Source organism: Ixodes scapularis, unplaced genomic scaffold (assembly GCF_016920785.2).
Source record: "Ixodes scapularis isolate PalLabHiFi unplaced genomic scaffold, ASM1692078v2 ptg003631l_1__unscaffolded, whole genome shotgun sequence".
Taxonomy (NCBI): Eukaryota; Metazoa; Arthropoda; class Arachnida; order Ixodida; family Ixodidae; genus Ixodes; species Ixodes scapularis.
The window spans coordinates 31211-56208 of NW_024610343.1; the positions used below are offsets into that span (position 1 = coordinate 31211).

General features: G+C 50.1%; 1 protein-coding gene across 4 annotated transcripts in view; it reads right to left on the reverse strand.

Annotated features, from left to right (window-relative positions):
• The window catches only part of LOC121834700 (zinc finger RNA-binding protein), a 36665-nt gene extending 13998 nt beyond the window's left edge, over positions 1-22667 (reverse strand). The window contains exons 1-9 of one of the 4 annotated variants that reach the window (XM_042288431.1): positions 22540-22664; positions 14826-14855; positions 10505-10679; positions 7754-8087; positions 6590-6963; positions 2381-2776; positions 1368-1507; positions 980-1273; positions 231-320 (exon numbers count right to left, since the gene is read on the reverse strand). In XM_042288431.1, the coding sequence (XP_042144365.1) occupies positions 231-320; positions 980-1273; positions 1368-1507; positions 2381-2776; positions 6590-6963; positions 7754-8087; positions 10505-10679; positions 14826-14855; positions 22540-22589 (1883 nt within the window). In that variant the 5' untranslated portion in view covers positions 22590-22664. Of the gene's footprint in view, positions 1-230; positions 321-979; positions 1289-1367; positions 1508-2380; positions 2777-6589; positions 6964-7753; positions 8088-10504; positions 10680-14825; positions 14856-22539 lie in introns of all 4 variants that reach the window. The other 3 variants (XM_042288430.1, XM_042288433.1, XM_042288432.1) reach the window with 3 other exon arrangements.
• Between the last annotated feature and the right edge of the window lie 2331 nt (positions 22668-24998).

Below are 24998 nucleotides of genomic sequence, written 5' to 3' on the forward strand. Positions count from 1 at the left end.
TGCAATGCAATGAGTTGAGGTGCAGTCGGTCAAACGCAAGTGCGTGAAGCAGTTTTTGACGCACCTCAATGCGTCCGAGCTCCTTGTACAAGCGCAAAAGCCGATGCACTTGACCCGTGCATCGGCTTTTGCGGTCGGTGTAGCACTTCCTCATGCGTGCTCCCACAACGATGGTTCTCGGTATTTGCAAAAGACCTCAAATTCAATGAAAGTGCTCTAGCCTAACTTACTTGGCCTCCACCTTCTTGCCATCCTCTGCTGGTGCTGCCGGGGCTGCTGCCGCAGGGGCGGCTGGAGTCGCCTCAGCCTTGGGCTCCAGACTGCAAGTAAAAGCGTTGCCGGCGGGGTAAGACTACGGCACCACACGCACTGCCCGATGCTCCCCGCCAGCTCCTATGCTCGAGACAATTTTCAAAAACCCATCGAGCAACATTGCGTGCTGCCGTTTCTTGGGCACGAGGAGTGGGGTTAAAACAGAGTCCTCACCGAACACACGTTACTTGTTTTCAATACGAGCAAAGCAGAGTTCGCGCCAAATGCCAACAGAACACTCGTGCCCAATACATGTTCACAGTCTGTGCCTAAGCCAATGACGACTCCGATAATCGGCGATCAAGTTACCAGATGGCAGGCATTTTTCGAAAGGCGTCTATCGTCTGCCAGAGGGGTACTCTTCTTTGACCTCGGGGAACATAGATCTGCCTCGAATGACAGCTTGATGTAATAACGCAGAGTGGAAGTCTACAGACCCTGTAAGCAAAAGTGTGCATAGCAGGCAGTGATTGGTTCATAGCTATTTATGCATCGGCAGGTGGCTGAGATCTGCTTGAATGGCTCTTAAACGGGGAAACACCCAGGTGCGCAACAACCTGGCAAAACAACCCAACGCTGCCGGCTGCCAAGGTTCCTTTAGGACGCTAGACCTTAGTGGGACCCGTCTTGGCCAACAGGACGCGACGCCAGAGTCCAAGGAACTCACCCGTCTGCCAGGGCATCCGACACCATCTTGAGGGCCTTCTCCGTGTTGGTGACCATGCGTTGCACCAGACCCAGGTCCTCTTCTTTGGGGTAGATCTGGGAGTGCTTGGCCATCACATGGCGGTCGTCCACAGAGTCCGGCCGGCGGGGCATGGGCATGCCCATGGGGGGTCCGGGCATCGGGGGCCACGGGGGCATGGGCATGCCGCCCCGGCCGTACCAGCGGCACCACTCCATCTCCTCCTCGAAGCGCCGGCGCTCCTCCCAGTACATACGCTCCTCCTCCTCCATCATCCTGGGGGGACCCAGACTGCGCCACTGCATCCCACAGCCGCGACACACCAAGGGGGAAAAGGGGAGGAGGGTGGTACGGAAGAAGTGAGACCCACCTCATCTCGTCCCTCCATCTGTCTTCCTCCCGGCGCTTCCAGAAGTCGTCCCGCAGCTGGCGCCGCAGGCGCTCCTCCTGCAGCTTGCGCTGGCGCAGGCTCGGCTTGATGTCCACCACCAGGTCCGGGTTTACCTTTTTCTGCGGTTGGGAACAGGAGGCTGAGCTGAGTCGGGTTGGACGACCGATTCGTAAAATACTATACCGGGAGAACACATTCTACTCAACCCATTTGCATTAGGGCGCCTACAGCAGAAATTCTCCCCTCGCATTGAGGGCATGTCTGAGAGAATGGATGCAATGTCCACAGTGTTGCGTGGCGGCGAGGAAGAAGGCTGCCGCGGGTGTGCAGAGATGCCAGATTTGCCGAGACAGCAAAACGGCCGTTTCGACGGGTGTTCACGACGATAGATGGTGGCAGCCACCCCCTCCTAATTTAAGGGGAAAACTCCGGGGCTGCGCGCATCCAGCAATTCCAACTATGCAAAGCCTGTCACCGCTACAGAGGCTGGAAAGCGTCCCACTGGTATGTTCAGCACCCTGCCCTGTCCATACATTGAGTAGTCCCCAAAGTAGCAACAAATGACGCCTCAGAAGCCAGCGTGTCATGCTGCCTGATCTTGCAATCCTGGCAGTTGGTGGCAGAAGTCACGGGAAGAAGTACTAAGCGAACGCGAGTGTCGTCGTCGCGGCCCCCCAACTCCTGGCTGCCGAAGCTTCTGCCAATCGTCAAGCCAGAGAGCGACCAAAGCACGGATAGTTGTGGCAGAACTGCCACGACCATTACCGCTGTTGCAACAGCACGACACTAACAACATCATTGAGCAGAAATCGAGTGACCACTTTTATAGGACCAGTCTGAGACCCATTCCAGGCAGCATACCGAGGCAGAGATGACCAGATTCTCACGGAGTGAGACGCACTCACCCAGTAACACATTTCTAATTGTTCTCAAGGAGCTACCCCCCCCCCCCCCCCCCCTCCCAACCCAAGATGGCCGGCTGCCATGCCCACCTTGTACTGGAGCCGGTGGCGGCGTCCCTTCATGTGCATCTCCTTGGCGTTGGGGTCGTTGAAGCGGCACTCGCACAGCTTGCACTGGAAGCTGATCACCTTGCCCTCGTCGTTGCGCATCTCCTCGATGTAGTCCTGGCCCACGGGCTGCACCTCCACCCCCTTGTCCAGGGAGTCCCCGGCCCCCTCCTCCGAGCCCTGGGACCCGGCCTCCCCGTCCGCCACCTTGGCGTCGCCGCCGCCCCCGGCTGCCACGCCGGCTGCGGCCGCAGCCGTGGTGGTCGTGGTGGCTGCCGTGGCCCCCGCCTTGGCCGTGGTGGTGCCACTGGGGGGAGCGATCACGACCGGCTCTGTCGACGGGATCGGCTTGCCCAGCTTTGTGTGCAGCTTCACCACCTGGCAGCAAAAAAGGAAAGCGAACGAGATATTAGTGTTCAGACCGTAGAGTTAATGTAACAACCTAGAGGAAAAGGTGCCGCGCATTCCGGCCGCTTCGGATTGGCGGGCGTGGACATCGGTGGTCCCAGTGGGTGGTCTCGACGGACCCGGATCGCTGGCAGAGCATTAATACGTACGAAGCAGCAGCAAAACAGTGCCTCTAAGGTCTGTGCCTACTGGGTGTCCCAAGGAGAGGCCAGGCTCTTTAAATCGACTGCAAAATTCAGTTTCCTAAAGGGATGGTAAACCGAAATTTGGATTAAAAAAAAACAAACAATGCAGGAGATGTAGGCAGGACGCTACAATCCCTACAACACTACAGTAAAACCACGTTATAACAAAGTTGAAGGAGCGGTCATAATTATTTCGTTATAACCATTAGTTTGTTATATAGCCAATGTCCATTTCTTCCCACTATTAGCAAGCAAGGGGAATTATGATTGCTTTGTTATATCCATTAGTTTGTTATATCCCATTTTGTTATAACGAGGTTTTACTGTACTAGTAAGGCGATATCTTAAATGAACGGCCGTATTTTTGGAAAAAGAAGTCGAGATTGAACCAAGCTGACGAGGTGCGTGGCCGTCAAGATACCTAGTTTCCTCCTCTCTTCGCTTCGCTCCCCCAAGGCCGCGAGGCGGAGAAGATACGAGGCAGTTCCCTCTCCTTTTCGGAGAAACATGACTTACACATTCCTGCCAAATGCGCCTCTTTTTTTGAAAAATACGGTCATCCGATCGAGATATCGCTGTATGAGTGATGTTTTGGTGTTTGTAGCTTCCCGTTGCACGCCTTTGCCGCGTGTTTAAGGGGAATCCAGATTTCGGTTCAGCATCCCTTTAACCTATCGCGCTACGACTTTGTGCAGCGTTGCCCATAGATGGTGCATTTTTTTTGTAAAATATGCAAAGAGCGAACTTACCTGAGGAAAAAGTAAAGAAAGAAAAAGGCTAAGCTCCTATGGAAACGCACCGAAGCCACCGGTCTTCAAACAATACAGTGTGTTTCGCAAAGGAGACAAGAGATGGCCCATGCCGTCGCGACGCCAACGAACGAGCATACAGTGCCGAGAGTCGACGACATTAGCAGACAATCTTTTTGACTCAAAAGCATCAGTTGCCAATGCATTATTTTACCATCCTTACTAATAAAACACATTGAATCGATAGAAAAAATAGTTTGTTGGGTTATTTTAACTGTTTCTTTCGTGGTACTTATGTCGTCTGCTTTGCAGTTCCTTGTTGTTACCACGCCTGTTTTTGTTTCTGCGACTGTCGCAGCCTGCGGAACGCGCGCCGCTTTTGAGTCGAAAAGATTGTCTTCTTAAAACACCGGCTCTCAGCAGCATATGCTCGTTTGTTGGCGTCCCCGACCGCCGGCGTCATTTCTTGTCTCCCGTGCGAAACGGCGCTGTATTGTTTGAAGACCGGTGGCTTCGCTGCGTTTCCATAGGAGCTAAGCTTTTTTTTTTTTTTTTCTTCAAGTTTTCCTCACGTAAATTTGCTCTTTGCAAATTTTACAACAAAAAAATTGCACCATCTGTGGTCAACACTGAACAAAGTCGTAGCGCGATAGATTAAGAAACCGAATTTTGCGGTCGATTTAAAGAGCTTGGCCGCTCCTTGGGACACCCAGTAGTTAATTTCTAGCTTACCCCGCAATAAAACACTGGCCTCGTGCATCGCAAAGAAATTAAATAAAGTTGACAAGCACTCAAATAACTTCAACTCGTTGCAGCAAAAGGAATGCGCCCCACCTTTTGTCAGCTTTTCTGTCACTCTTTCTCTCAAGACCGCCGATGTCAACGCGCACGATTTGCCGCCGTTCCACTCCCGTCTTTACCCCACTGGTTTAACGAGTGCAAGGTCGGTTTAATGTCACTAAATCAAAGGTAATCGACAAGCTTTCTAGATTGCCCGGCGCAATTTTGTGGCACGTCCTTCTGGCGGTGCTCGCTACACTATCAGACCAGATTGTGTGGACAGGAGTCGAGCAACGGAACCGATGTAACGTTGGATGCACATTGTCCGCAGCAGAAAGATTCTATTGGAGCTTTTACGGTAAACGTAAAGTTTGCACAAACATTCGTGCAAAAAGTGTGTCGTTCGAAATTATTTCTTCTCTGTTGGCCGCTGGTGGTGCCAGAAACGCCATCTGCCCATACCTGCTCGCGTGTAGGCAACGGAGAATGACCACTTTGTGACAACGCTCTTCTATGCAGCCGGTCAACTGACGGATATAAGAATGTTCCGTCACCCTACCTTTGGGATACGGCGATACTTGTTTAAGCTGTAGATGAGAAACTTAGCCAGTGCAGTAGGTCCTTTGGTGCGAGCTTTTGCTCTATGCACTTTGAGCTGCAGCATGTTAGTGCACTTGGCCACCAATCCCTCTACCACCTGGGGGCTTGCCCGGTTGATAAGCTGCCTCCCTCTCATCACCTGACCCTGCTCATGTGCGTGCGCGGGTTGGAGTGGGAGTGTGGTCGGTTGGGTGATGAAAGACTGACATGCAATCGGTCTAAAGAAGCGCATTGCTCCCACTGCACCGTTTAAAGCGGATTCGCACGACAAACCGAATTGTGCTTTTTGTCAGCAGATTAAGCATCCTGCGACCCGTGCCTCATCTGCAAACTGAAATGAACACCTTTTAACTGAGATCTCTGACGGAGGACTTACAAACGTTCAGTCAGGCAACAACACGAGATTCTTTTTTTTTTTTTCTAAGAAGGAAAAACAAAGATGGCACATCATTGTGTTTTGTTTGTTCGCTGGTTCCGGACGTGAAAGAAGCCGTAGGAACTTTGCCTGGATGATGCACAGCAGGTTCCGATACTCCTCGGGGTACAGGTCAAAAAGCTCCCATGTATTCTAGATTCCAGCAAAACTGATGCCCCCCAGCAGGAAAACGCTGAACTGACCAGAACAGGTACTTTCGCGATTTTGCTCAACCATCGTAGCTCACGACGGCCGTTTGTGCAGTGGAATAGTTATCCAGGTGACACCGTCGACTCGCGTTGCCTAGGTCGCTTTGAATGCAATTTACGCTACCGCGCGAACCGGACATTGTGAGTTTATCAATATTCGTTAGTACTATAGTCCTTCAATCGCTTTCCCGAAGAAGGTAGTGCCTCTGCCAGCTCGCTTACGTCAACACATCACCGCAGGTTTGACAAGTGGTGCTTGCCTGCAGAAACCCGAGCATTGTGAACTGAGCTGGCACATGGCACAGCACAATCTGTTTTAGACCGCCATATTTTCCCAATAGTGGCAACCTACACCTATAGGTTGCTGAGTCTTGAATAGTACTCACACAATGCCGACTAACTTTTTTTTTTTTTTTTTTTTATTTCGTCGCCTTTTTTTTTTTGTATGACTCAAACAAAACAATTCAAAATCTCTGCTACGGTCTCCTTGAACTTGTTGTCAAGTAATACAACTCCTTTTCTGAGAGCAGAAGAGATCTTGAATTGAATTATATGTCAAACAAAAAGTAAACGACGACGAAATTAAAAACAGTTGTTAGTCAGCGCTGCATTAGTGTCTCCCTTTTCGTGTGCCTGTGCAAAGGGCATGCCCACTTTTTGCGTGCAGTTACATCGGAAGTGGAAACAACTCGCCAGCCCAAACTGCAGTCGCAAGCGTCCGTCGAAACTCCTCTAGCCCACCGCAATCCGCACTGCGCGCCCATCCCGCCCTTCACCCAGCGAGACCTCCTTGCGGCTGCGGGGTACTCAGCGTGCAAGGCACGAGGGCATCTGCCAGAACTAACCTTCTGGTGCTTGGCTCCCCGGATGTGGGCGGCGTAGGCGTCCGAGCCTGTGCAGGTGACGTCGCAGAGCTCGCAGCGCAGGGCAGTGCCTCCCCGCGGCAGCGGAGGGGCCCCCGCGGCCCCGTTGCTCTTCAGGGCAGCCTCCTTTTTCTTGTGCTTCTGGCCCTCCAGGTGCTCTTTGTAGGTCTGGGGCCCCGCACACGAGATCTTGCATACCTCGCAGTAGTGCAGCTGCGGGGCCTTCGGGGGAGGTTTGGGCTTGCCCATCTTGGGCACGAAGGGGCCCGCCCGCTTGAACGGGGCACCCCCGCCCCCGGCGCCCCAGGGGAGCTTGGCCCCCGTCTGGTGCTGGCCGCCGCCGCCGCTGTTTTGGCCTGCGTGCAAAGGTCGGACAACGCACCTAAGACCCACGTCTCTCCCGCCCCCGAGACTGCAATGAAACAGTGGAAACTCCGCGCGGCGAACCGGGGACAGGAGGTTATTTCGCTTTTCATAATTGAAACTTCTTTGCAAGCCGGAAGTCTAAAAGTAGGATGTACAAGAAAGACGTCGCCCGTAGTTAAGTGCAAGATTTCCAACAAATGTGCTCGAGGGCCACCTCTAAACGAGGTGGCAACCAATTCTCAAGACTGCAAAAAAAAAAAAAAAAAAAGATAGAAACTCGACACTGGGACCCCAAGAAATTGTAAGGGGTACTGGAAAGCCTGGAAAGCCCCAAAAACCCCAAAATGCCTGCCTTGGTCATCCCATACTCAGCGGCGTCTGGTGCCTGAATGCACCTGGATCCGGTGTGTCTAGCGTCCCATTCTGCCCATACACTGTTCCCGAAGTGGTAACGAACGACGGCACAAAATCCGGAATGTTACGCCGTCAGACGTCGCAATCCCCGCGGTTGGTCATAAAAGACCCGTCATAAAGCACGAGAAATGCGAATGTCGCCGCCATCACGGTGCCCCCATTTCCGCCTGCTGCAGACTGTCAAACCGCAACTCGCAGTGGAACGAGTGCCTGCCACTTGCCCCGCCGCAACAATGCCGGTACTGCAACTGACGACGGCACTCCCCTGCCATCGTCGAGCAGAAATCGAGGGACAGCTCTTTTGGACGCGGCAAAAACACCAGTCAGAGATTCATTCCGGGCACAGTCTCGTGGCCGTTCACTCACCGTGGTAGCCTCCGCCCGAGTTCTGCATGCCGCCATAGCCCGTGCCCCCCGTGGCATAGCCGGAGTACAGGTAGGTGGCAGCCGCGGCCGGGTTTGAGCCCGCCGAGGCCCCTCCCCCCTGCTGCTGAGGTGACGGGGCCACCTTGGCCGCCGCCTGGGCCGGCCGGTAGGCCGAGGCGAAGCTGCTCTTGGCCGTTGGCTGCTGGGCCGCGTAGCTCGAGCTCACCCCCTCGGCCGGGGCCGCGGGGGCCGCCCCTCCGGTCGCCGACCCGTAGCTGGACCCCACCTGGCCCTGGCCGTAGTAGCCCCCCTGGCCGCCCTTGTCGTATGTGGCCTGCACACCCACGCTTCGTCCTTAAAACCTTCCAGTGTCGCCTTTTCTTTCCCGCACGTCCAACGCCAAGATTGGTCTCGTGCGGAGAGCTTTATGAAATGCACACTTATTGAAGATGCACCAATCTACGAGCTGAAAGTTAACACATGTCTGCGTGCCTCCAACCTAGGATATTTTTCTTTAATTAACTTTGAGACAATACTAAGGCTGAACTTTTTTCTTTTTTTTTTCGCCATTTCACTTTTTTAATGAATTGCGGAACTTATTCTACGCTGTGGATGCTTTTGAACTGAAATATGAGGAACGTGGCGAGATATTTTTTAAAAAATGTTCTAGTTATAGCTGAAGCTAGTTACGGCTATGCTCAATATTTTGCATCAATTGTATATGATAGATTCCCTTGCCAAGTGAGGCGACTTACATCAAAAGAGGTGTACCTCCCCGTTGCTTATAGGGAAATTGCTCTACGAAGCAAAACGTCATACAGTGCATTTAAGCAAGGAGATGAATAGACCCTCCAAATTTCATCAATATTGAGTGACTGGTTTAAAAATCTACAATTGAAAGTGGTGCCACCCCTTAGTTTGAGCTTATGCTGAACATACGTTCTAAAACAAATATGCCGTCCAGTGAATATTTTCCATACGAGAAAAGGCAAGCGCGCACAGCGCGTGTACCTACGTTCCCAGCAGTCTCTTTGGTGCTCAGGCAATCTAGCAAATGGTCAATTAAACTAACTGTCGAATCAATGTAAGTTAAATCATAGCATATTTGAGAAATGGGAGAAACTCAGGCAGTGATTTCTATTAAGATGCCCAAATGAAGAAAAATTTTCATCTTGATACTCCCTCCTGGCAAGGTCATTCTAATGCCAAGTTGATTTCTCTTGCCTTTACCGGACACCACACAAGTGACCGAGCGAGTAAGTTATTCCCCCATTTGTTTTGGCAAGTTGTACATTTAACCACGCTTTCCCGGGGGCAAGAAAATAAGCAGACTTTACCACAATGGCAGACATCTTCAATTTGCCCAGACTTCTCAGACGAAATGTGCCTCTTTAGCTTGCCCCAAGAGACCCTTATCAAAACCGCATCAAGCAACGTTGAACATCTCCATTTCTTGAGCACGCAATTAAGATTTGAATCAACACCGACGCAACAATAGTTTTCGATAAGAGCAGAGTTTACACCAAACGTTGACGCAGCCCTTCTGTCCAATACGTGCTAGGTATACGTGCCCAACCAATGGCGAACTCTGATGATGGACACAGCAGCCACTAGATGGCGTGCACTTTTGAAAACTGCCCATTGTTGCAGGGTGGCGCCATGTTGAACTTCTGGCAGGTGTGACGCACACCTCGTACACCTGCGTCTCTCCGCGCCGCGCAACCCAGATGGCAGAACAAAAACCGCTGGGGCCGTTAAACAACACGCGCCCCTTTTATGGCCCTTCAGAAGACTACACAAAGCCACTTACCCCGCAGCACAAAGTCCCGAGAATGGTTAGGCAGAGTGAATGCAGAGATTGAGAAGCTAGCCTTCACGGCGTGAGCAAAAACAGCGGGGGGGGGGGGGGGGGGGGGGACTTCGATTGGCTCTCTTGCTGCATGTGCAGACGAGGTGCGATCAAATGCAAGAGCTTGCACTCGCAACATTTTCTGTTAGTTTAAGTTAAGATCAGACACACAAGAGATCTTCTCGGCTGCCTTTTATCAGAACTACGGGCCGAGGGCATTGAAGGGGTCGTGCAACAATATAGGGCTGGAACGTTTAAAATTTACACAAGCTTTCTGGTATACTCGCAGACAACGCCACTGACCAGAAAGCTTCCTCGTCGCTGTCGCGGTGCAAGTTCAGAAATGAAAGCCGACTGTTTCCATCAGCTGACACAACGGTGAGAGCTATACATTGGTGTAAACAGTGCATGTCGCAGCTGCCAGATAAAGCCCTCTTCTAGCCTTCAATATAAGAATAATACTAGACTTGCTGGACCAATGTAGAACTTGGCACTTGGCGCTACGCGTGTTGCTTAGTATTCACCACAATTTTGAGCCTCGAAAGCAGCAGTAAGTTTGGGGAACATGCTGAGGCGGAAAGATCTCTGGCGTGGCGTTCGTCATGGTCAGAGCATGTGCTCCGAGTGGAAAGACCACGCGTGCGGGTGCCATGAAAATAAAAATTCTTTATCTTTTCTTTTTTTTTTCAGTTGCATTGTTGGCTAAGGCCACTTATGCGCATGCCAATAGGTCTTCATCTGGTCGACCACCTCTCAGTGTTCACTGCGCCAAGTGTCCTAACCCGTACACATCTTACGTCATGGCTATCAGTCACGGCAAGTAAGGATTCCTTAAGACTGGGAATCCCTGCCCCGAGTGTAGTTTATTCGGCTGCTTCTACGGGAGACAAGGATCAACCCACCTGCTGCCTGGGGGCATAGTGGAAGGCAGCTGCGGCAGCTGCGGCCGCAGCCCCGTGGGTGTCGTAGGTGCCGTACGACTGGGCAGCCCGGGCGCCGAACTGCTGGGGGGCCGCAGCCGCCGCCGCCGCGTGCTGCATGGCGTACCCCTGGTTGCCCGTGTAGGCACCGGCCGTCCTGCAAGAGACCCCCGTGCCGTTAGCCTCCCCGCCACGCTCGTGGGGAGGAGATGCACCCTGGCTTGCGTGAGGGGAAGCGCGCCACACAGGGGAGGGCCTCCAGTCTCGAACGACGGGCCGCCGTTTATACGGAAGAAACACTCTTGCAACGCACCATATTTTCAAATGTAAGAGTCATTTTCTTTTTTTTTTCTATACAGGGAGAAACTGAGGGAGAGGAGTAAACGAGAAGCATAGAGACGTCGCAGCAGCGATCTCTGGTTGGAATGATTAGAGGATAGATGCAAAGCTAGCCAACTTTGTCTCTCTCTCTTCGAACGCCAACGCCCGGTGTTCAAACAGTAAGCTTTGTGTTTACCCAATCATTCCAACAAGAGCTGGGTGTTCCAGGATCCCCGCATGCCTCCGTCTCCTCTCCTTTAATTTCTACACGTACAAAGGCCGGTTGACATGCACATTGCAGCGCTAAGTCAACGTTAATAAAAAGCAGCACCGCTTGCAGCACTGCGCCACCAATACCAACGCTATTTTCAGCACAGACTAATAGCACCGAGTTAGCACTGCAGCGTACGTGTGAAGTTAAGGAGCAGACCTAACTGTGCAAGTTCCCCACGGGGGTTACGTCTTCGGTTTGATTCGCGCGCATATTGCAACCCCAGTACGAATATGCGGGTTTATTCATGCTGCCTCACAGCGCTGACCGTACAAATATACGTACAAACCCTAGCTCGTAAAAAACGGCGGTTTATGGGGGTGCGACTCATACGGAGGAGAGAACTCTGGACCGTAAAATACGGTAATTGAAGGCAAGGCAGGTAAACCCCCCCCCCCCCCCCCCCCCCCCCACCCGACAAATCCGGGTTCCTCCCTCAGACACGCGAGAATTGAGAAACGCTTCGAGACAACTTGAAAGCGAGTGTCATGGCACGCTGCACAACGTACCCCTGGCTGGTTGTGTAGGCACCCGCCGCACTGCAAGGACACAAGCGAGAAACAGCTCGCCTCAGAACAACACACATGCATCCGGCTAACAGTTGATTCAAGACGGTTGTAGGAAGGCCACGCTGCTAAAGTCGCTGGTTCCTGGGAAAGTAGCGCCAATGCTTTCCCTGCCTGCTAGCTGGACACACAGACACTATACTTCGTTTCAGCTCGAGTCCAGACACAGCCAATGCTACAAACGCGAGCATGTGGCCCTGAACACTGCCTGCACCGGACGAGCGCGCGTGCATGGCAGGGATGCCGAAAGCCCGGAGCTCCCTCTTGTAGCTTGTCCCAAGCACACTTGAGGTGGAACGAAGTATAACATGAGGACGACCAAAACCTCGCAAGAAAATTCGTTGATCTCAGCTGCAACATGCAATCGCCATTTCACTTCTTTCATATTTTCCAAAGAGTGGTTTTGAACCAGTAGCGCCAAGATCCCTACGGGGCATCACCGTACTGAAAAAAAGTTCCTTGCCAATGTAAGCGTCGTTGGTGCTGGGTACGCAATCAGCTTATCAGTTGTGCTAATCTCCTTTGTATCTTTAACAATGATATTGCTCTCCTCGATTATATCGAGACAAGAAAATTGTTTTGCAATGCCGCCAAGCACCGACACGCAGATGCTGCGAAGGTGAGAGCTTGATTTGCAAGTGTGCAAATAATAAAACCACGGTATACGAGAAACGTCTTTATGAAGCAGCCTGTCACGGGAATTTTCACTGGCTCACCAAGAATGAGGGAGAAGTTGATCAATTTCATACACCGAAATGGCGACAAAATTAGGGGGAGCTTGGCGCTACTTTCCCAGGATCCAGCGACTCTGGCCCACGCCGAGCCCAGCACAGCCTTTCTGCAAGTTCATACGGCGCACGTAGGGCCACTGTAAACGTGAGCGCACATAAGGATGGTTCCTCGAGTGGTTCTCGTGGGCCTCCCAGAACTGCTACCGACGCCACCCTTCAGAAGTGTGAGCGAACCTTCCTAACGCTTGTTCCACGGTGAGGCTTCGCCGCTCAGATACCTCTCTCGTCAAAGCGCCCATTTTACGTTTACGATTCCCAACGAGACCACGGAGCCTGGAATCCATCTCCAACCGTAGTGTGTCTAGAGTTCTACTCCACCCATGCATCGAAAGTGGCGCTAAAGTGGCAACAAATTACTTCACCAAAACCTGAGCGTCGTGCTGTAATCTTAAAAGCTGGGCGTAGAAAAAAGAAAAAAAAAAATCTTGGCTGCCAAACTTTTGCGGATTGTCGTGCATCTGCGACCTTCACTGCTGCTGGACACCGCCAGGAGCACGGCTGGCAACAGCAAAACATTTTTGCGACGTCGCCTTTTTTTTACATAGTAAACACACGGGTTGGAGACGAGTTCCAGACACTGTGACAAGACAGACAGCACTAGCCGCCGTTTGTGTAGGCCGGCAGAGATGCGACACGCCTACGGCGGCTGGCTGGCTGCCCTTCGCTTCGGGCCTCCGTCACTGGTACATTTTAACAATCGAAAAAAGAGCAAAGAGAAGGACAATAACACAGTCAAACCTGCATAACAAGCAGCACAAATAATTGTAAACAAAAGTATGCTCCCCTTTTTTCTTGCAATCGCACATGTCGCAGTATTCCCATATAACGAGTTGCAAGTGGCGCCGGCACGGGCAAAGGAGCACATCTTAAAGAGACGCTGACCTTACAACGCTTCTTTTTACACATGCAAAGAGAGAACATCCGTGTACTTGCCACCCAAACACAACTTTTCTCGAAAAAAAATATTTTTTTACGCAATATTTAGGTTACAGAACTCTTCGACTGTCGCAACGTGCTCCTATTTTAGGACGTGCAAAAAGAGCATGCACGCTTTAGGATCACTCACTCAAAACAAGCCTTGCAAAATAAATATTGTCTTTGCTCTTTTTTTTTTTTTTTTGTGGAAAGTAGTTTTGCGATTGAGGCACCAAGAAAATATGTTGGGAAACTTCGGGGTACCTAGGAACGATTACGAAACAAGTTGGTGCTTCGGGTAAACGAACCGAAACGTTCAAATCACTCCAAACTCAAAATATGCCTTGCCATGTGGATCTACAATAAAATCTTTTCTTTCGGGGAAAGTTTCTTTTGTAACGTGCATGTCCTATCCAAGCAACTAACAATAGAACTTTTGGGGGAGTTCAGTGTCCCTTTAAGGCCACAGGCTCGTTCATTGCAAAGTGCCGCCGCAGACAGGATCAGAAACAAATCTCAACCCTCGCGACAACCGCTCCTGTTCCATGTTTTCCGGTGTACAAGTTCCAGAATTTTTTTTTTTTATATATAAAATTTTTTCTTTGGTGCATTTTTTACGAAAATAACTCGTACCAGTCTTCTTTCAATAAAAACCGACCTCAACCGTGCAAATTTGCTGCGGGGGTTACATTTTTCAATTGATTCGTTAGCGAGAACATTGAAGAACACATTGCGATCACAATATATATATACATATATATATATGCAGGCTTATCAACAGACTTTCACCGCACCTACCGTAGAAATATGCAAGTGCGACTTATACAGGGTGCTTCTTAAAACATGAGCCAAATCATTCGTGCAAAAAGTATGCAATGCACAAAAAAAAAAAAGGAAGGTTAATGTAGTATAGACCTTGTGGCTACCCCTTCGCCTCCCTCGTTGGAAAGAAGGAAATGCAGTGCTCGTGCGTTACACGCCTCGGCCACAGGGGACAAAATCGCTGGCACTAAGATGCACTTTGACGAGAAAGTATCCAAATTGAGCTTTTCTTTTAAATGACGTAAAATGCTGTATAATAATCATCAATGATTCTCAGAAAGTTTCTAGTTGAAACCAAACCTATAAATTCACTAATTAAAAAGTAACTAATTATACCAAACATCATCAATTTCCCCAGACCAACAAGGCACCCATCTTTCTTCTGTGCGATGCATACTTTTCGCAGGAACAACTTGGCTCGTTTCAAAAAACACCCCATAATCATTTTTTTATGTCTTTTTCCAAAAAAAGGTTGTTTATAGCAACTTGTAGACCGGAAACTATGGAAATTCTGGACAAAGAAGGGACTCCGCCGTCTCGCGGCAGATGCGCGAAAATCGAGAAAAGCTTTGAGAAACAACTTGAAAGCGAGGGCCACAGCACGTCGCGTGACATACCCCTGGTTGGCCGTGTAGGCACCCGCCGCACTGCAAGGACACAAACGAGGAAACAACTCGCCTCAGAACCACACACATGCACCCGGTTAACGGCAGCTTCGAGCACGGTGCCAAAACTCGTCTTCAACTGGTGTGTTTTTACTTCGAAAAAATTGGTCCCTCGATTTCCGTCTAAGGAGGTGATGAAGGCCATGCACTGTTGCCAGCCGCGATCCTTGATGCATAGGAGGGTTAGGTTGGTAAACACACCCGTTGAAGACTCGTTCCTGGCAGTGCGCTTCGAGGCCAAGGTACGCAACACTAATTCGCGGTCAAAGACTAGCCGCCCACCCTCTCAGAAGAGCTGAAAGTGCAGAACAAGCCCGCACCCAGAGCTGTCGCTGGCGAGCCTGAACAAAACACGGCACTTCCACGAGACGGAACCTAGCTAAAGCGGGAATGTGCAGCCAAGGACACCTTGTGCAGCAAATTTAGAAAAGCAGGACAGGCTTCTCCTGCAAAGGCCTCCACTCTTTCCAGCAGAAACAAGACTGGAGTGGAGGCGAGACCCTCCTCGCCTTCTCTCGCCCAGTCTCCAGCATTCACTGGAGATGGGGCGAGAGACTTAACCTGCAACCGGGTATAGCGCTTATGAAGTGCCAAACAAGTCTGAGAACTGGCAAAAATCGAGCGCAGTTAAAGCCAATAAAATTGTCGAACCGGAGAATGCCAAGGTGCAAATGCACTTTCCCCTGGCTTTCAGTTCTGACAATCGACAAATCATAAATCAACCTGTAGTCAACGACAGGCAAAGAACTCGCTAGATGCTACGCCTAGAGCTCAAGTTTTTGATAATGCTTTGTTGCACGTGCAGTCGAAACTCGGCGGATGCCTTTTGGGACTATACGCAGGGGCATGCCACAAAATCTGCACATTACTCCCAAAGGGCTGCAGCTGCAGCCAGAACACCACTTTTCTTATCCTATGCAGGCACAAGGAACAAAAAGGGAGCTCTAGTAGATCGTTTCGATTACTCCCATAACGACACTCTGCCGGTGCCTGTATTGTTTACATGTCCCTGCATCCAATGTGTAGGCAGAAACCCTCGCTTTGTCGAACCGCAGCTGCCGAACTTGGCACTTGTCGAGGCCGCTTTCCAGCTGGCGTCTGGGGCTGCACACCCACACTCCTCTTGGCATTTTTCAGTACCCGACAGAAACCTTGACAGACACCGGTACCGTCTGCTTCGATTTCCACCATTCTATAGGGTGGCTAGTGTTTCCTACGCTGTAAAACGAGTTGGAAAAATTGACACCTGTATAAACAAAGCTCGAACTCTCACCGAATGGGCTCCGAGGCGATCAGATTCACCTTGCACAATTTTGAGGAGTAGTACTCTTCCTTCGAAAATATACAGCCAAGAAACTTGTCAAACACGACGGCGGACGCGTTTGCAAAGGACCGACCTGGCAATGAATGAAACTTGTGGCGCCATCTATCAATAGATGCAGCAAGCAGACACACTGGGCACATTAAGTCAACGCGCTCAAGCACGCTTCAGCGGTCCGAGTGCACTCCAACTAAACTAAACCAAATTGCCTCATTTCCGGTGCACGGTGGTAGAGCGCGCTCCGCAAGCTTTGTCTTCGAAGATGGTGTGCGAGAGCTCGAACAGGTCTGTTTCCAGTAAGATGACGGCGTTTCCGGTCTCGGGGCCAGTCTCGCGGTGGTCTCGCGTTCTATTCTCGCGCCTGCTTGAATACGTGGATACTTCGACGGCGATCTCTTGGCAGCTCGTGCAGTCATTCGTCATCGTGGGAAATAAAAACAAAATGATGTAGACAGGTATGCACATATCCTTCAAATGCTTGTAGAAGTTCTCCATGCGCCTTACCACAATTTCAGGATCAGGCAAGCCAATGAATTCGGCCATTCAGCCATCATTCTTTGAGGTTTTTGGGAATTCAGAAGACGTTTGGCATACATTTAATCGCCGCACCAACAGCATGCAGCACAAATAGAAACTCTTGCTGCCGCCTCCGCGCACTTATTTGATTGAAGTCGTCGTCGAACAAACAATGATTTTCGACATAACGGGAGCCATGTCTAAGCACGCGCCAGAGAGCCAGAACCAGAAACATTCAAAATAGGCGTTAGATGACGCCTCGGTACGAAAAAAAAGTGTGGTCGTTAAGCTACACTCCGAACCCGCGCGCTCTGCTCGAGCGCAGATGTCCGCTTGCTGCGCCTATTGGAGGGATGGACTGGGCAAAGCAGATTTGGAACAATCTTGCGAGCAGAAAAAACTGCAGTTTGGAGCAGGCTGGGAGCAGCAAACACGAGGTCTTGGAGCAGCATACGAGCTTCAAGAATGTTGAAAGAGGGGCTAAATGTCATCTGGTTTTCAAAACTACTTTTAGGAGCAAATATTTTTCACTAAATTATGTGCGAAAATGCACAAAACATGAAGCAAAACTGCACATGACAGTGTGATACGTGATAATCCGACTTGGAAAGAGGACAGTATATAAACAGGTACAAATAGCTTTCATTACTCAACACTGATTACTAAGGTGTACTAAAAAATAAAAATGCAGGTCCAAAAATGTTTTTTCATTTTTAAGCGACTAGAGTAAGATAATAATTCTCCTTGTTCATATAAATCTATTGGGACTTCGTCTATTGGGCGTTAGCCTCCCGCTACAGCACTTGTCCAGACTCAATCCTCTCTTTATTTTTTTTTTTTTTTCGAGACCCAATTCAATCAATGAGTGCGCAGGTGCATGCTCAAGCATAGTCAGTGATGTGATTGGCCTAAGCCATTTTGGAGCAGCTCTTGGAGCAGCAAAAGTGGCCTTTGGAGCAGCCAGAACAGTGCTCTGGAGCAGCCAGAACAGTGCTTTGGAGCAGGAAACGTGGCTTTTGGAGCAGCCAAAACCGTGTTTCGGAGTAGCGAAAGTGGCTTTTAAAACAAAAATTCTTAGAAAAAATTTGTGTTTTGTTTTAAGTGCTGGACAAACGAAGGACGCTTTGTGCTGTGTTGTGACTGAACTCGCTTTTTGTGTTTTTACTGCTGAGAGATCCCACAAGTGTACAGTGTTGTAGGCGTTGCCGAACGATTCCGAAAAGAACGCTTGCAACCGTTTTACTGGTTCCCGACGTGCCAGATTTTCGTCAAAAGTAAGCAAACGTATAACAATGAATTGCAAAAGTACCGGCTGGTGCCTCTGTCGTGCAGTCATGTTCACATGCACGTGAGGGCAACATCAGCAGGCTTGCAGTGGTATGTGCTTCGTCGCGCAAGCGGAGACAACGGCTGTTGAATCGAAATCGGAACAATGCCACTCCGGTCCGTCGCCAACTGGTTCCCAATATAGTATGCGAAATGTAACTCTCCAGCATACGACAAAACAACACTCCAGCGCCGCGTGCTTGCCAGACCGGCAGGTGAGGTACTGTGCTAATCACACTTGACATTAACGCACGAGCGTGCGGATTTCTCTGGAGAGCGCTAGACTGGTAGCATTCGCGGAAACTAAGCTAGTCACGTGGCGCAACATGGAACGGCCCGCTCAAGGGGTGTCCTGCCCACTCTATCAGCTGGCGGCGAACGCGGAAGGCTGCTCGCACGCTTTTTACAAACATCATTGCTCGAACAATAAACGAACTAAAGCATGAAGGCGTATCAACGATGTAGTCATCAAAATACAAAGCAAAATATATCACGAAGCACTTTTATAACTTATCAAGCTGGTATAAGGCTTGCTACTATGCAAAAAACCAAAGTATATCAATTGACCGGATTTAACAGGACTGCGCATAGTATCGAGAGAGTCCTGCAGGACAAAAGCACTAATCGCCGACAATGACACCGCGTTCGCCGCCAGCTGATAGAGTGGGCAGGACACCCCTTGGGCGGGCCGTTCCATGTTGCGCCACGTGACTAGCTTAGTTTCTGCGAATGCCACCAGTCTAGCGCTCCCCGGAGAACGCCGCACGCTCGCGCGTTATAGACAAGTGTGATTAGCACTGTATAATATAAAGACACAGGAGAAAAGAACCTGAGCGCATCAATGCAAGACATCGCGAGCCAGGGTAAAAAATATCTTGAAGCGCTTTGTACAACGACTGAACTTGAGACAAACAAGCGCGCTGCGTGGGTTCAGCGTGCAGACACTGCCTTCTTTGCTTTAGATCACTTCTCTTTACCAACTTTCTTTCGTAGCAAATTTTTCACGTACCGGGGTCCCCTTCGAAAGAAAGCCCACCGAGAGGAACATAGGTAATCATTATTTCGACAAGCAGTCTTTGAATTAAAGGGGCACTTGCACGAAATTTGAAAAACAGCCGTCGTGTTCAGAAATAGGTTGAATGTGATCCAAACTTTCCTTAAATGATAATTGCACATTTGTATTTTGAGCCTGATCGCTGTATTTTTGTTTATAAACGGCTTATTCTGGCATGCGCTCGGAGAGCAGCCAACACCAAACACGTCACATTCGCCGCAATCGTGACGTAGTTCGTATCGGAACGAACAAAGCTTCGGGGAGGCTGATGTCGAGAAGATGTCCAAACATTTCCAGCCACCGAAGCGGCTGCTTTCGTACGAATTTTTAGTGACGGGTTATTCCTCTGTAACCTTGTAGGGGGACAGTAGCGACTTCTGGGAGACACAAAGGACATTCTAGGAACGAGGGGACCTCTTCCTTCCCCTTTTCTCTCGTGGTGGCCGGAGGCGAGACAGTTATCGTCACTACATGTGTCAAAGTTCCTATACGGCCATTACAAACGAGGCGTTAGAGACATCCACCAGGTGCTCCTTGCTAATCGTTTAATTGGTTTTAAAATTCCTGATGTGATAGTGCTCCCTTAAACACGAATAGACCAAGAAATAAGCGCCGAAATTTCGTTGTAATATTCTTTTAAAGAGGGATTTTTGTATAGTAGAGTACGACTTAAACAAGGACAGGAATGTCGATGAAAAAGTCTAGAAAGCACCATATCTGCAGCGACGTGGGGACGGCAACACCCGACGTCGCGCGACCAGCGTTTCAGCTCACAAAGCAACTCTCGTCGCGCAAAAACGTGGATTTGTTTCACAGCATGACGGTATGTCTGGGACGCTAGCGTCGGAGCGTCCGCACACGCCCGCGTCTATCGTTGAAAAAGTTTAAAAAAGACGCGAGACGAGGTTCCCACGACGACGAGGCGCGGAACGCGAGACGGCGGCAAAACCATGCAAGGCCAGATGGATACAGGGTACTTTGTGTCGGGCGGCCCCTTGCGCCACCTAGCTCACGCATGCTCAATTACGTTCTTAGTTTAGTCTCGGTTTTGAAAGGCGACCGAAATTGGTCCTTTAGCGCAGGCTTGGCGCAGATTACCCATATTTTGGCTAAATGTAGCAGGATGTAGCAGGGTTAGCCCCTTGGCGCAGTTTGGCGCAATTGGCGCAGCAATCACATCACTGATAGTCCGCGAACTGATGATGCGCTGTTCAAGCTGAAAGTCTTCCTGAAGATGAGCTCTCTTCGTACTCGCTTCCCTCTCATCACTGCTCCTCCTCTTCTGCCTCTCGGATTGCTTTTCGACCTCTAGGATTTCCGCGTAAACTTTATGAAACTTCACAGCTTGCGGCAAGTCTGCCGCGAGAAGCACCTTCGTGATATCACTGCCAAATCGCTTGAGGTAGCTCTTGACTTTGCCAATACCGTCTTCAAAGCGCAATCACGATCTGGCAGTTCGTATCTTGCTCCATCGTACGCCTTACTGCTCGCTTGCCTTTATTCCCAAGTTTTGCTCCACTACTAGCTGAAGTGACTCCAGGACTTCAGAAAAAGCACGGTGAGCATGCAGCAACAGCAGCTAATGTTGGCAGCAGGTGTTGCGACAGCAACCTTCAGATACAGATCCACTGGCGTCCCATTCGGGTGAGAAGTTCCGGTGTCGGTGTTGCCAACAGAAACTGTGAGACTGCTAATTTCAATGTGGTTTGTTTATAATTTGTTTGGGCACATGTTGGCGCAATTTTGTTCTTATTTATACTTTTGTATCAATGGGATGCATGAAAAGTCATTAGGCACACAGTGGCACAATTGGCGCAGCAGTTCTATCCCTGCTATTGTCTGCTCGCTGCACCTATTGGAAGATTGCGGCACAGGTCACATTTATTGCTATCTCTGTTGTCTGCGAACACATCCGCCATTGACTTTGGCAAGTTTGTCGGTCTTGACTTGTACGGAAAAAGTCGTCCAAGCTAGAATCCCTGCCGACTTTTACGAAAAAATTGACAGGGTTTTTTCTACCGAAAAATAAACTAAGCATCGCCAAACTCTCATTCTCCGCTCAATGGTAGCACTAGAGGCCTGAACCAGATGACAAAGTTCGGCACAAATTGATGTTTTATTGAAAAAGTTCTTATTTTTTGAAAATTTCATTGGGAAAACGAGGCACATTTTCGGTTTCTGGCACTATAGAGCTACATGCATTCGAGGTCTATCGGCCAATATTTTCCCATTAAAAGTTTCAGAAAATCACATAACTTCTGAATAAAATATCGGTTCGTGCTGAAACTTTGGCAACTGGTTCGGACCGCTAGTGCTAACTTCGGGCGGAAAACGAGCGTTCGCCGATGCCTAGTTCATTTTTGCGGAGAAAAAAACAATTTTACTTGTTTTCTTAATTTTAAAATCTCGCAACGTAAAATTGACCACCTCGGTGCACATTCGGTGAAAGTTCGAGCTTCCCAGGTGCAGGCGCCGACTTTTCCCGGCTCGTTTTAGAACGCAAGACTCGCTGTTGCCACCGTACATACAAGACTCCCATTCATTCAGCCTCCCACGTAAAACGTCTACGAACGTTTCAGCAAGATGTAGAAGCTCAGGAACGAAACGTATTCGGTTCAATGTGAAAAGAATTAACAATCGGAAGCATGAATCCACGCTCATCCTTGTTCCAACCACAGTTCAAACAGCAGTTGAAAAAAGAAAAAAACAAACAAAAAAAACCGGCACCACTCGGAAAAATCAGGCAATTTTCATGTCACATTTGCCGAAAGCATACGGCGAGGTCACACGCAAAAGAGAGGTTTTGAAGGACCCAAAGTGAAGCGACTGAACGCTCACATTCACAACTTTCACGCAGTGACGAAACAAACAAAAAGACGTGTAGCTAACTGCGCGGTGACATTTTAAGAAGGCCTAGAGACCTCGAAGGCGGCCGCAGTTCCGCCGATGAGTACATTATGGCTAAATATTAAAATACATATTGTATATTGAATAATACGAGTTCGTAAACCTACAAGCGCATTGGAAGTCCGGCGTAGAATGATTGCAGTCAAGTTGATATTCAGTCGCAGCTCAAACATGGTTAGGCTTAGCAACGGCGTTGGAACGTTCGAACGATCGAAAACCGAGCCGGGACGTTTCGTTCAGACAGTCCACTTTTAACGCTCCGAGATTGGTAAAAAACTGGGGAGCAAACTACCACAGTTTCAGGCGCAAACAATCATCAATGAGATGACGTCGGTGCAGCTATCACGCCGGCAGAATACCGGCTCGGAAACACAATGTGCGCTGTCGTCGCCATCTTTAGACGCGCTGACTGGGCCTTACCGGCGATTACGATTTTCATGTCTTTTTTCGCGACGAACTCGCGGCCCCTCGCGCTGTAGTAAGTCTGTGACATTGCGCGACTGTTTTGAGTCAAGCAACGGTAGAGTAAAAGCTTTTCTTACCCATACTGTGCATTTCCTGTCGTGAAGCCGAAATAATTGTTCGCAGCCATTGCGTCCCAAGGCTGAGAGAGAAGCCGAAAGAACACTTGTGCGCCTGCGCACGCTATTGCACGGTAGAACAGCTAGAACACTACTGCTTCTGCGCGTGCCGGAGTTGCTCGAGTCTAACGCATGAAGGCGCCACGCTTCAGACGGTTGGCAGCGAGTCGGTCGCTTTGTCGGGGGCGGCGTCGTCGGGCGGCACCGTTGGGCGGCACTACGGCGGCACGGCGCCGGATATTGGTCGGTGGCGTCGAGAGGGACAGCGGCGTCCGATATGGCCCGTAATTCAAAATGACGCAAACGCCTTTTTTTTTCTTTTTTTTAATTGAATAGTGGGGAAACGAAGGACAGGACAACACGAGTCTTTATTGGAGATTCATGTAGTCCTGTCCTCCTGTTTCCACAATCTCTCCAGGGTTAAAAAATGTGAGTTCTTGACCACCCATGCAAAGGCAAAAAGACATTTTTTTTTTAAACAGCCTAGATGGAAAAAGTACGATATAAAACGAATTTACAAAGAAGAAAGAACATTTTTAGAGCTATATTTACGGCGCAGAACAAATTTGTAGTTGGCGCCCGCGGGTGCCGCCGCTAGTCACGTGATAGACCTGTGCGCCGCCGCACGCTGAGCGTTCTGCGCCGCCACTTCAACGCGTTTCTTCTCCACGCCGCCGCCACCTGTTTTGCTCCCGCCGCCCTGCGCCGCCGCCGGAATCCCCAGAGCCAGCACGCCGCCGCCGCCGCCGCACAATAAATCCGGCGCGCCGCCGACGTCGCCATTTTTTTTTTTAGGGGGGGGGGGGGGGGGGGGTATTGGTGTTTTTTTTTCTGCTTCTATATGAGTTTTACCTACTATATTATGCATAAAAAAATAATAAATTGTTTTGCCTTTCATTTTTACTCCTGTAAATATATTAATAAATGTAGTTCCATAAAAAACGGAGACACAGAACGATAAAAAAAAAAAACGGACAAAACAACGAGTCTCAAACACCGTTTGTAGTTTATTTGAACAACGAACGTTGTTACATATACCTCAAAACCCTCACCACCGAAAAAGAAACACCTCCCCTTCACGAGGTCACCGAGAGCCGGACACTCATAGCATCCTCGATCATCCGCACCGGTGCGCACCGGGGCACTGAGGTGCGCCCCTTCATCTTCGATCAAGTGCACCGGTGCGCACCGTACGTCCTCGATCAACGAAGCGCACCCTCCCGGTGCGGCTTTTCGTTGCCCCAACGTGCACCAAGAAAATCGGCGGTGCGCCGGGGGGCAGTCCCATCAGGCATTGCGGCCAGGAGCGGGAATCGAGAAGATGGCGGGAGTAGCAGACGCGCAGACTATCGAGATGGCGATCTTGCAAAAACGAACACGCCTTGCAGCTGCACTATACTTCGTTTCAGCTTCGGTCCGAGCGCGGCCGATGTTACGAGCCGAAGGGCGAATCAAACAGCGCAAAAAGCGCAGCGGCCGGCGGAGGAGCACGCGCAGAGAGACGGCGAATACCGGCTGGTCCTATCAGCTGCAGGGAGCACGCCATGACGTTGTGCCTCTTTCGCTGTTTGATTGGCCCTTCGGCTCATAACATCGGCCGCGCTCGGACCGAAGCTGAAACGAAGTATAGATGATTTCCTCGGGTCTTCTGACGGCGAGACGACGAGCTTCTCACCATCGCCGCGATTACTGGCGATTGCAGCGGTGGCAAGGAGCGCCCGAAAAGCACGAACTTCGTGGAAAGCGGCGCGAGGCGTTTCGATGACAGCGAGGTACGGCTATTATCTGGTGTTTCGTTTTTTTGAACTAATAATGATGGCCAACATATACATGTGGAATTGTCACCCGCTTCGTGACCCCATCGACAATCACGTCCACGATGTTTATTTCTGTGGGACCGTCAAATCCGCGAGTAAAAAAATAAAAGAAATTGACAGCAGACGGGCACCGTGCGCTGACCTACGCAAAATAAACGAACAAAACGCGAAGTGACGCAAGGTGGAGCTCGCCGCGGTGCACCGGCGCGGCGCAGTTTGTCCTCGATGTTGCACCGACATCGCGCTGCACGACCGAGGAGCGCTGTGCACTGCGCTGGTTTCAGGGCGATTCCGGTGCGAGTTGATCGAAGATGCTATCAGACATTTCTAAATGATTCACACCAACCAGCCACCCTGATGACCTCCCTTGAGGGCTGACCAGCCACATCCGATAACAGGAAACTCCAGCTCCAGCACAGCCCTTACAATTCTTAGAAAACACACAAAAAACATTCCATATCACTGTCCAGCGCCAAGGACGGTGTGCTTACTCAATTACCAGAGGTCAAAATACGCACGGTCTTTCTCAGAACTCTCCTACCATTGCTGATTGTTGGGCGAGTTGGTATTGTGCGTGAGAAAACATGATCGCGCTTTAAGACA